General features: G+C 45.9%; 1 protein-coding gene across 7 annotated transcripts in view; it reads left to right on the top strand.

Moving 5' to 3' along the window:
- Positions 1-12840, top strand: part of LOC135921124 (uncharacterized) — a 224424-nt gene that overhangs the window by 129807 nt on the left and 81777 nt on the right. For all 7 annotated transcript variants that reach the window (XM_065455444.1, XM_065455443.1, XM_070533410.1 and 4 more), the window contains one exon: positions 3698-3769. In XM_065455444.1, coding sequence (XP_065311516.1) covers positions 3698-3769 — 72 coding nt within the window. The remainder of the gene's footprint in view (positions 1-3697; positions 3770-12840) is intronic.

Below are 12840 nucleotides of genomic sequence, written 5' to 3'. Positions count from 1 at the left end.
ATCAATTCCCATAGTGCATAGCTGTTTTAAGAAAGTGCTTTCTTCGGTTCTTTGGGCTGTTTTCGTGATTGGTGGTAAGCGGTCAGACTCTGCAAGAAAATATTTCTATTGTTCCCTTTTTCGCTCAGTTGCTCACTCTCTCTCTCTGGCTCTCTCGCTCTCTCATTCAGTTACTCGTTTATTTGCTCTGGCTATTCACTTGCGTTGAGAATTATCGTCGATGCACAAGTCTTTTTTTACATTCTTGGATGTTAGATGCAGCAGACATTAACTGCAATAACACTTGCTTTCTTTAGCTGTCATAGCTTAGCATATTTACACGATTGTAAGCTGACTCGAATGTAAGTCGAACCCCCCCATATCGCATGTGGCGGGAAAAAAAAAAAAAGAAAGGCATACCCACGGGCACATTCCATAACAAAAATTTATTAGTAGCTGGCATGGTCACTGGATTACTTGTTCTTCACTTGTGCTGTCGTCCTCACTAGTGCTGCCATCATCATTGCTGCTATGGTCCCATAGCACGGCATCATCCAGCGAAATTCAGCATTTGCATACATAAGTGCATTTGCATACATACATAACTCCACACAGAAAGCACTCAACCACACACAGCCGTCAGGGAGGCTCTTTTGACATGTCCGATTGGCGTAAGTTCGTGGTCTTTTGCTGCCAGCCACTCGTACTCACGGCGGAGCAGGTCTTCAAAAGGCAAAGATCCAGGCTTGTCTCATGACCATGTCGTACGTCACTGGCAGGGGCTGATCACGCAATTCAGCGACGTATGCCGCAAGCTTGGCCTCCAGCTGCGGAAAGCGTCCCGACTTCGGCCTGCAGATACCTCTTAGCTTGCCGTCACAGGTGAAAATTTTGCTTCGCTGCAGTTGCTACTCTCGCACCACTCATTAAGAAATATCAAACTTGCGGCCCACTGCGTAGTTATTTGTTTCTTCAGTGTAAAGGATGGCAGCCCTCTTGAACGCTGTTGTGAACAAGCGTCAAATGTTTAGTGGACTCGGAGTACTCATGACGACTAAGGAAGCACTGAAATAGCACATGGCCGGCATTCAAATCGAACGCATGAAGCTAAAGAGCTGCAAGAAAAGAGAAACATGTGAATGGTGTCTGCTCTTCCATGAACTATCGATACTCCCCACAAGCACTGCTGTTCTGAGGGTGCCACCGCAAAGGGAACAGTGGCACTTCTATGAACTATCGACACCCCCCTCCCCATGAGTGCTGTGTGCGCTGTAAAAAGCTCAAAAATGTTGAAAAATTCGTCTAAAAAGCGAACAAATGCGTGGGGTGGCAGAAAGCTACTGGTATGGCCATAGAGCAAACATAAACTTGTAACTATGTTGTAGCTCCCCTGATATCTCACTGGTCTTGCTTTCTTGGCGGTGCCATGTTTTGGTTTTGATTGCAAGTCAACCGCACTTCAGATTTTCAAATTTAAAAAAATAGGTCAACTTACAATCGTGTAAATACGGTAGCTGCCACAAGTTAAGGTTTTATTCTATGAAAATTTTATTACCTTGCATGACTGTGAAGCCAAGTGAAGCACTGAAAAGATGGATTTTTGTTTAAAATTTTACTGCTGAAGTAACTAAAGAGAAAAGTTGAATTTGCAATATTGCTAATATTTTTGATAAAATAAAATGGAATTGAAGTAAAAGACAAGTTAAAGCACATGGGAGTTGAAGCTGCCTTACCAATTAAGGAACAGCAGTAGCTGTCACCTTGTCTTGGCCTGCATGTCCTCACTATTTATGGTGGTGTGCTTATCTGCATGTACTCAAGGCCCAGACTTGGGAGTGTTAGGAAGTACTGCTGGAAGCCATGGTGGTGGGTGTGAAAAATCCATCAAACTGCCTGAGGCCATGCACGATCTGTGTTCGTCTGTGTGTTTCTGGTAAAAATGGCGAATGATGAGCTCAGTTCACCGACGGTACTCTTCATTCTTTGCAATTTTCATTTTCTCACTGGTGATGCATTTTAATTGTCTCGTATTGTAGTGCTGTTAAGGATCACTCCTGCCATGAATAGTAAAAATTTGTTCTAGTGGATGCTTAAAATATTGCTTTCTTTTAAAGGATATTGCAGTAAAAAAAATTTGGCCAGTTTTGGTCAGATTTCAGGATGATGGGGCAGCACAGAAGGAACTAAGTGCAAGATCTAGTGACTTGACCAACTGTCAAGCCCCTCCATTTCCATTGTTTTTGTTGTCATGTTCATGCTTAGCACCATACAAGGGATGCTGGTGATCCCTGTCATTTGTAGAGAAAAATGATTTTCACACAGAACCGAAATGTGCATGTTATGCATGATTCTTCAGATTGAGTCCATTTCTTTTTTCTTTTTTTTTATGCCTAAACAAAGTCAGTGCTTGAGCAAGAAACCACTGCAGCATTTAGCACACGTTCATAAACAGAGAAAGGCATGCCATTCAAATGCTTCTACAGCTTTAAAAATGGATAATTTTCAGCTGTAGCACGTTGCAATCAAATACAATGCGTTTTGCATGCAGTGGCAGGTGTTCCTCAAAGTTGTCTGCCTCAAACCACCAGCTGAACGCCATAACACCAGAGGGATTGCTTACTCTCACTTTCTGACTTCGATGAAAACAGAGAGAGCAGTTCACCTAAAGCCAACAAGCAACAAGTGCCATTAATTTGTCAAGCGGAAATGACTGCAGAATTTCGATAGCTGGGGAGGCATGTTGCCACCAGCTTAGTGTATGAAATACTCATCTAAGCTTTTGTAATGAAAGCAGCACATCACTGTTGGCACGTGGTTGTCGCAAGCTATGCGAGAATTCAATTAAAACTGTTTTAAGGCAGTATGGGCAAAGTAAAACACAGAAACAATGGGGACAAGCGAGTGTTTGTTTCTCCCTTTGTCCACATTACTTTGTGTAGTTTTACCTGAAGGTGATTACCCAGGAGATCGCAGGGAAAGGCCTTTGTCCTGCAGTGGACATAAAATAGGTTGATGATGATCACCAAATGGCTCAGTACATTTTATTAATGCGAAAACATTCTTTGGCTACCCTACCCCATTTTGGTGGTATGGTAGCTTTGTGACCGCGATACGATGACCATGTGAAAATAATTAAAGCTTTGCCTCTCGCATTACTCAGACAATCATCATTGATGATTTATGCCGGAATTTTAATTCTGTTATCTTATAATCACAATGGCAATGGTGCGGGCTCTGACGATCGGATGTTGCATGGCTGTTTACGTGAACAGTGTTTCGGGGGACATTCAAAGACTGGATATTTGCATTTTATTCATCTAACATTTTTATATTGTCACTTGCAAGAGTGCTTGTCAAGATTTAGTTTTTCTCTTTCGGGAGTACTGATGTCCATGCTTGCCTTTCACGGACTTTACTGTGGCAGTGATTTTGTTGCATTAAGCTCTATGGGGCACTGACAAAGAATGACGAAAACTTTATTGTGTCACAAATTTTGATGAACCGGTGTTCACTATGCAGTGATTCAACTGTACCAAAGTTACCTCAATGAGAGATGCCTTACTGAATCTGTCATGCAAAAGTGAGTGATTTTATTTTTAATTGAACGGGCAAACTATTGAAAAAAGAACAACTTGCTAAGAGTATGGGCTTCATTTATGTGCTGCCTTTTAAGGTCTTTGGATATATGCACGTCATGTTGAGCTCTTGCTTTTGGCAGGTTCCCACCGAGGAAGCAGATCATCACTGAGGAGAAGATCACGGCACAAATGAGTGACCTTAGCCTGGATGGGTAAGGCAGCACCTTCTAGATTCACCGCAGACCATTCCAGTCTGCAGCCATTTATTATAGTCTATCCTTAAACATTTTACAGTCGCTGACTAATTTCTGGGGCTGCAAAAATGTTACAATAATCAGGAAGTCTGAAAAAGTGCATTTCAATGGTAAAATCAATGTAGCTGTGTTCTTGGAATACCGGCACAGTGACAAATTTGTGTATATTTTTTCTCTGTGTTGCCCTTCATTGAAGTCGTATTTACTTCAAGTGTCATTACAGTCAAGGCCATGGGTGCATTTTGTGTTCTCACATTGCAGTCCAATGTGCAGTGCACATGATCGCAAAGTGCAGATAACGGTATGTGACCTTGAGTCCTCAGCATCGTCAGTTTAGGCTGTACTGCAGAGAATAAGTTTGGAGCTCTATGGGCTTGATGCTCACTCGCGAGCTTATGCCATTCTGGTGAGTAAATGCTCCCACAAACGTGGTAGGTGTTCGCCGGCCAGTCTGATCATTCACAGACCATGCTCTGCTCACGTGCACCGTCGTCGTTTCAGCCTGTGCACGTGACCTCACTTTCCATTTTTGGTAGTCTGTGGCCATGTATCAGAGGCAATATTCCTGCAAAGGCTTGCCACCCAGCACCCTTGCTGGCTAGGCATAACTATCCCCACTTTGTCGTGAATCGGCCACTAAAGTGGCCATTTGGCACCGATTTGATAAAAACCATTTTGCAGCCATCTTACGGCACTCTGAAAGTTGAGGATTTACCTTGACAACAAATGGGAGGGCATGGGTGACAGCCTGAAAGGTGGTAACTTTGAAGCCATTATGTTTGCAACATTGTTTGTGCAGATGAGTCCAGAAAAATCAAATGACACACCATGTGGTGTTAAAGGGACACTAAGGGCAATACTAAGTCGATGTGGACTGTCTAAGTACTATTCGAGAAACCTTGCAACGCTTGTTTTGCACCAAGAAAAGACTTACCATGTTTACTCGATTCTAACGCGACCTCGATTGTAATGCGCACTCGTTTTCCATGACCAAAAAAAAAAGTAAAGAAAATTACAATACCATGCACCTCGTGCTTTCATATAGAAATACTATTTTCTCTCATTTGGAAAAAACATATTTATTCCCAATACACTGAAGTTGCGATGAATGAAAACACAAATGGAAGTGGCGTACCTTGCCGCCAACATTTTCACTGTGCCAGTACGAGTCACGTGGGGCAATAGATATCACTCATCGTCACTAACAGACAACTCCTTATCGCTGTCAACAGACTAAAGCATTTTATCTTTGGTGCCGTCCATGACATTCAAAATCCCACACTTTTTAAAGGCCTTGTTGACCATGGCAGGCGTGATCGTGCACTATGCATCTTTCACCCATCCAGCGAAGCCCTGCAGCGAGGCACGCTTCAATTTATTGGCGGGCGTGAATTCGTGGCAGCCACTGACAAGTCATTCAGTGTAGAGTGCCCAAATTTTATGTTTCACTGGCTTGATCAAATAAACACCGAGCGGCTGGAGCTATGATGTCATGCTGCCAGGTATCACGACAAGGTCGGTGTTGCATGCAGCCAGCTTGTCCTTGATGCGCTGGTCAAGGTGGCACCTAAACACATCGAGCACAAGCATCCCACGCAGACCCAATCTGCCGCCGGGTCTATCCCACCCAACTTTATCACTCCAGTCAGGGACCAAGTACGTGGTCATCCAACCTTTTTTCATTTGCGCGCACAGTCATGCCTCTTGGAAACAGGATTCCTTTTGGGAGCGTCTTCTGTCTGTAGATAAAATAAGGGGGCAGCTTGTGCCCAGCCGCAGTGCAATAAAGCATTGCAGTGACTAGTTTTTCCATGGCCAGAAGGCAAAACGCCCCCTTGCTTCGCCCCCTTTTTTTCAATGGTTGGGGTGGCAGGCATGTCAAAGTAGAGCGGCGTCTGATCGGCGTTTCCAATCTGTCCGAAGTGGTAGCTGTTTCTACGACGTAACCAAAAACCATACTGCTGAAAACTGCAATTTTTCTTCATATTCTTCGGGCAATTTTTGGCATATCCCTGTCCACCTTCGAGGAGAAAAGTCTTTTCTTTTCATAAGATTTGATAGCCAGCACCTGCTCGCTTTGATGTCACTGATGCGAAAGCGTGGGCGGCATTGAGTCGAGTGAAAATGAAACCTTTCAGCTGCCCGCATCGTTGTCAAGGGTAATATCAATGAGTTCTTTGTTTTAAAAGATGAAATAGAACTGGACCAGTAGCATTTTATTTCATGTTATAATACAATGCAAGGATGTTTTTTGCAACAAATGGTTGAGTACTAGTGACAGAATTTACCTGAGGAGTGCTTTCATCATTTTTAGATACTTGAATGACCCGGGGGAGTGTCTAATGATGTCCTGCATTTACCTCACTTTCTCGATTATTAAGGCTCCGTTCGCGATAATATTGGTGCCTTAGAGATCCTCGAGCAGGATCTATGCCAGCAGTTTCTAATTGTAGCCAGTGTTACGCCACTGGAGGGGGGATTTGGAGGCGGCGAGCATCGGCTATGCCAATGCTGCAGAGCACAAAACTTTGTTGAACTGATTTTAAAAAATGAGCCTGGCACCGTTGATCAAGTTCGTTCGACTGAAGTATTTGCTCTTCAGAAATTCGTTGAACCGAAAAATTTCTGCATCGAATACATAGGAAGACTGCTGGAGATTTTCTAAAAGTTCGTTATTTTAAATATTCGTTAAACTGGCATTTGTATAATTGTATTCTGAACCTCAATCTTACAGTGTCATTGGCATGACAACTGACTGAGATTTTGAGAAAGTCTTTAGTGAAGCTCTTCTTTGTGGTGTCCAGCTGCTTTGGTGCTGTGCCCTGTGGTGTGTTTCTCCAGCGTGTCTTGGGTTGCATTTTTTGAAGCTGAATAAATCTTTCCTGTGCTTTACGAGGTTCACAACCATAGCTGTGGACAGCTATGGGATAAATTTACCGCCAGAGTTCTTTCTCATGGTGCATCCCTTATTGTAATGTGCCAGTCTTGCCTTACTGGAACATCAGGGCTTTGCACTGATTCACACAGTGCGTGGGATTAGCATGATCATTCTGTCTTCTTTTTTCGCCTGCTTTTCAACATTCTTTCTCTTTCTTTAAGGGGCGACACTGGTGTTTGATTTTTTTTTAAATTTTAGTCATATACAAATGAAATTTTCAGGCAAAGTATGCTTTAGCCTGCTAGAAGCACATTTGCAATCTATTTTTTTCTTAAGTCATTTTTGAGATAATTAATACTTTCTGAAAATCAATTTGCCCAACTTTTCAAAAAATTTACCACTGAATACAGAGAAATATTTATATGTACACATTCTAGAACAATCAGACATCAGAATCAGACCATCACTGTAATTTTCGCTCTATTGTTATAAAAGTTATTGTCATATCTAATGTGGTGGTTATGAAGCTCAAAATTCTTATCTGTTGTATTGCCACATAAAAAATTCCGGCATAAGGAATATCATATTTTATTAGTTTTGTTTTGTGTAGAATCTCATAAGCTTTTGAATGAAACAAAAATAATTGAAATCAGACTATTGCATCAAAAGATACTGTGGGCAACAGCACATGTCATAGGAGAAATGCAGCTTTTGAGAAAACGCAAAACGAAGTTCCAGTACATGATCTAGATTTATTGTTAGCAATTAAAGCAAGAAATTCAAGTCCACCTTGCACCTGAAGCCACCAGGCACATACAGTCGAACACGGATATATCGAACTCGAAGGGGATTGCGAATTAATTCGATATATCAAAAATTCGATATAAAAAGTACAGGCCCAGAGACTTTACCTGTGGCGGACGATGACCTACCGATCGGCGCATTCAAGAATGACAACTATTTCCGCACACACGACGCAACGTAATGCTTTATTTGCGTGAAAAAAAAAAAAATCGCTTATGTTGGTCTGCTTCTTCACCTTGCAAATGAAATTAAAGACGCCAACCTCGATCTTATCGAGGCTGTTCAGGTGCGAAAGCCCGGTTCCTTCCATGTCGCCGTAACAACGGCGAATCAAGCTGAACGCTGCCGCCACTTCAGCGGCGGAGTGCGAGCGTGTAGCCGCGCCCTCGTCCGGACGATCTTCGTCGCCACTCGAGCTGTCAGCCTGGGTCCCTCCGACTGCAGCTACAATATCCTCGTCGGCGAGGCTCGCAACAGCCTGAACATTGCTGTCAACGTTCATATAATCGTCAGCAGACACTTTGGCTGGAACGGCAGCCGGGAAAAGGGACGACAACTCGCGAAACGCGTCGTCCATTCACTCGTCGCTGTCGCCGTCTTCGCAGGTTTCAGGAAGTGTGGCTGTCACGAGGCCTGCCTTCCGGAAGCAGTTGGCCACAGTATCCTGCTTCACATCTCTCCAGGCGCCCGTCATCATTTGAATGGCCCCCAGCAGGTCAACCTTAAGCTCAGTGCCCATGCGGAGGTTCACCAAAAGCCTATCAATGAGTCGCCTCCAGTAGCCGACTTTGAACGACTTAATGATGCCCCGGTCGAGCGGCTGCAACTTTGCTGTCGTGTTCGCCGGCAGAAACTTGAGCGCGATGTTTTCGAGCTTGCAGGTGGTGTGATGGGCCGAGCAGTTATCGACGAGGAGGCAAGCGTGACGCCCCGATTTGCCCAGTTCGGCGTCCCACGCTTGCAGCCATTCTGTGAACAGCTGACGCGTCATCCACGCCTTCTTATTGAAGGCGTAGCGAACGGGGAGCTGCTTACAGTTTTTGAAGCAGCGCGGTGCCCTTGCTTTGCCAATCACAAAGGGCTGGAGCTTTTGAGAGCCATCCATGTTAGCAGCGAGCAGAACGCTCACGCGGACTTTGCTCATCTTGCCCCCGTGACACGTGCTGCCCCGGACGTCGAGCGTCTTGCTGGGCAGCATCTGCCAAAACAACCTGGTCTCGTCGGCGTTGAAGATTTTCGCGGATGAAAACTTCGCGCAAATTTCCGGCCATTCCTTCGAAATCCACTGCCGGATATCCTGGCTGATGACGGCTCCGCTTTCCCCAGAAATGGTTTTGCCAACTATCTTATGGCGGTTCTTAAACCTCTGCAGCCACCCTGTGTTGTCGGCGAAGTTGTCATCACCGAGTGCAGCGGCAAACCATTTGGCTTTAGCCATTAGCATTGGGCCATCCACCGGAATGTTCTTAGCCCGCACCTCTAAAAACCACGCATAGAGGGCCTTTTCAACTTTTTCGTGGGCAGGAGCGCGCACACGACAAGCTCCCGATGTTCGTAACTCCGCCGCTTTCGACTTTATGTCTGCCTTGTTTTTTAACAAGGTGCTTAGAGTGCTCCGAGGAATCCCGAAGTCGTCTGCCACCGTCGCACTTTTCTCGCCCGCCTCAACACGCTGAATGCCTTTCAGCTTTGTCGCAAAGTCCAGGTTCTTGCGCTTCTTGACGCTGCTTGTGCTTACTGCGGCCATTGCTTCCGCGTCAGCTCACCACGATCCAGTCACACGTGTCGTGAGACGCATGCAAAACAATAATGAACACGAAACACAAAAACGCGCACAAAACACAAGAATTCACGTGCGCAGCCACCGCCAACAAAGCGCTCGCGATGGCCACCTCCGAGGGCGACAGCGACGTACGAAAGGCACGAGCTGTGGTTGGCTGAGCAAAACTCGTGAAAAAGCAACAAGAAAAAAAAAGGCAAAAGGAGGAGGCCACCGCCGCCTTCGTTCCTGGCTACCTTTTCCAAGCCGATCACTATGGTTACGCGGGGGAAGGATGAGAGACATTGGGAGAGGAAAATAAAAGCAGTTCCGCAAGCAGGGTGCTGCCGCAAGTTGGAGAGCGTGCGCAGTGGGAGTACCGTCTGAGCCTCCCTCCCTCTCGCTCTCACATTTTCCGAGCCTTTCGGGGGAGGCGCGGAGCACACGGGTGCAGCGAGTGCCGAGATCGCGCGGCATTCTATATATCCAATGGCGGGTAAAAATATTGTTCGATATAAACGTACGAATTTCTATACTTTTACACAGAATTTTTAAGGGGATAATTTACGAGTTCGATACAGACAATAATTCGATATATGTGGGTTCGATATATCCGTGTTCGACTGTAATCACCATTGCTCTCTATCATGCGCCTCTTCTTTATGGCATGCATGAACTTTTCTGCTCTGGCCTGCTTCTTGTCAGATGCCACTAGCCGGTGCAGGTCTTTTTCAGCCTGTATTCCCACCTGTTCTTTGCGAGCTCCATCCAGTGCTTATGTCGCCGCAAATGGCGTAGTTCCCCACTAGTTTCACTGCCACTCCATAGTCCCGGTCGCCCTTTAACACGTTCAAAGGGCCACGGCAGAATTCGCATTTTGTGCCCCAAAGCAGGCGATTTAGAGGCTTTTGTCCCGCTTGCCGCCGCTTCCGGGGAATCTCTAATAAGTGATTGCTTTTGGTGGTTAGCTGATAACAAAGACAGCTTCCGTCGTTCCTCCTCCGCACGACGTTCAATTGCCAGTTGTTCGGCTTCTGCGATGAGAAGCATGTCGACGCATGTTGCCCTCGACGTGTTGCTGGCCGGAGGCATCGTATGCGCGGCGGTAGCTTCGGTAGCTGCCGTTCGCTCGTGGCGCATGTTGTTGTGCTAGTCGCCGTCACTGCCAATTCATCCAACGCCACTTGGGGTATAGGCGGCGAGAAGTTACGGAGTCGCCATCTGTCGGAAGTGCCTCCCTTGCGTAGTATGAGGGATCACGCGGCACGCTCCTCATATGTTTCGCTTATGGCGCTCAATATAAACACCACGCGGCTGCCCTCCTGTGCATTTATGTGGGTACCCTCAAAACAAGGGAAGTCTTTGGCTGTCAATATAATAATCTTGGGCAAACTGAAAGCACAGAATCGTTCACAGACGCTATCTCTTTACCTAATACGTACAGTGAACGCCACTACTCACAGTCGCTGCGATGGAGTCTCCCGAACCGGCTTCTTGCATGAAAGGTAGCCAGACGCTGAGAGTAAACTATGTGAAATATGTTCTTATAGTGGGCTGTCTGTATAACAAAATGGGTCATAACAGAATGGAGCCTCAATCTAGCAATCGCACGGGTTCGCAGCAAGCAACCGACTGCGCGTTTGCATGCATGTCCGCGCACTATGTTTTGCTTTCACTATGAGCGCTTTTTCGCACCCTGTCGTGAGCTTTAGGCCGTAGTATATAAATATTTGACAGTACACTAGCAACCATTGTTGCGTGGACTCTATCAGAAATGTTAAAAAATAATTCCGTTACAGAGACTTCAACGCCTAGCTACGGTGACTGTGATGTACCGTCGCGACGATTCAATCTTTTTTTTCTTCTAAATTCTTGGACATTTCAATATTATTTCTCAGTTGCGTCGCACTGTATGTTTATCAGTATTCTCAATGTGCAATTTCCCTCTGCTTGCTTTTCGTAATCCAGTGCATTAATTCATAACAAACATGACCATATGCCATGCCTTTTTTTAATGTGGGTCTTACCGCTCCCTTTCCGTTCCAGTGAACTTGCCAGTATCTAGCATCAACAAGTTCATAGACCAAACCGTCATGACATTAGCTGGGCACCGGGCACGGGTGAGCGTCTCGGTGCGCGTTTTCTGCTACTCACCGAACATGGCGCAGCCCCGGCGCTGTAGCAAAAATGCTCCTCGCGTCTCGGCTTGCTGCACACCCAAATTGTAGCCGTTGGCTGTCTGCCGGTCCTAAGTTTCGCCAGCCAAGCTTCATGCAGCTCGTTGCCCTGCGGCTACGTGTGAATAAGGCTGACACCGGGCTCCGTTGCATGCGTCCGGCACTGCGGCACCGAGCAGTAGCCTACCATTCTACACGCCTCCAAAGGAAGCCACTACCTGTTGTAGTACTTTCAAACGTTGTCAAGCAGACACCCAAGGCGGTGAAGCCTCACCACTTAATCAGAACCGCGGCGCAGGTGGGACTTAAATCTTTCGTTTTCAGCAAGCTTCGGCACTTCCAAAGCAGCCGACGCGGCCGCTGTGTCCACGTGATCCCTCATGTCACGTCACGCCAACGGTGGCGCTAGCTTTTCCAGTGGTGGAGCTCGACCCCAATAGACGTCAGACTCTGAAGTTTTGCAAGACGTGTAGCGCCACCTACCGGTGCGAAGAGGCAGTAATTGAGTAGTGCGAAGCCCGACTCCCTTGCTAAGTTGCCTACGTGGCTGTCAGCTGCAAAACAACGATTTAACTAGATTTTTGTCCATATTGCGAGCGTTTTGCGCATTAACACCCAGACAGAGAGCTATGAATTTCTCCGCTAGTCGGACGCGCCGCCGAACTGCCATAAAGCGCTTGCTGGCTCATTCGTCAGACTGATGGCGAAAATGACGGCAACTTCGATAGCTCCGCGCGCTACGAAGAAACGCCGCAATCGATGCTACTATTGTGTTGTAAATTGCCATGAACGTGAAGGACTCAATAACAGCATTCAGTTTTAGAGATTTCCGTCACGATCGTATGAAGGGGAAAGGCGAGAGCGCTGGATATGGGCTGTTCAACGTGTTGTGTAATCGAATTACTTGCATTCCTCACAACACAGCGTCTCGTATGAAAAAGTGTGATGATGTTTTCCTGTAATTGTGCTGCGTAGCCCTGACGCAGAACCGTGGCAACCAAGCGAAAAGGCAAGAATCTACAGCCGCCACTTCGTTGGCAACAGAAAAAACGTTGCGAACCATCCTGCATATGTGCAATTGATATTTCCACCTGTTAACAGACTTCTGCCTCCGCTTGACTCAACAAGTGGAATGGAGAGATTTGACAGATCAGTTTAACCAAACATTTTGGTTCGTTTATGAATTCAAAATCCTGTTCTAGAGCATCGTTGTATCGCGAGTTCATTTCTAGTTTCGGTATTTTGTATGTCCTGCGCCGATACAACAAGGACGTTTCGCAATGTGCTGAGCCTGCTCGACTGCGTTTCTCATATGTCAGCAATGAGCATTGGATGAGTAATTGTGACGTAACGCACATGTGTAAAATAAATGTCGCATTTATTTACATTTATTTGTGCTCATGTGGTTCAT

Source organism: Dermacentor albipictus, chromosome 2 (genome assembly GCF_038994185.2).
Source record: "Dermacentor albipictus isolate Rhodes 1998 colony chromosome 2, USDA_Dalb.pri_finalv2, whole genome shotgun sequence".
Taxonomy (NCBI): domain Eukaryota; kingdom Metazoa; phylum Arthropoda; class Arachnida; order Ixodida; family Ixodidae; genus Dermacentor; species Dermacentor albipictus.
Note: the sequence above shows the minus strand (reverse complement) of the source record. Positions and strands in the feature narration are given on the sequence as shown.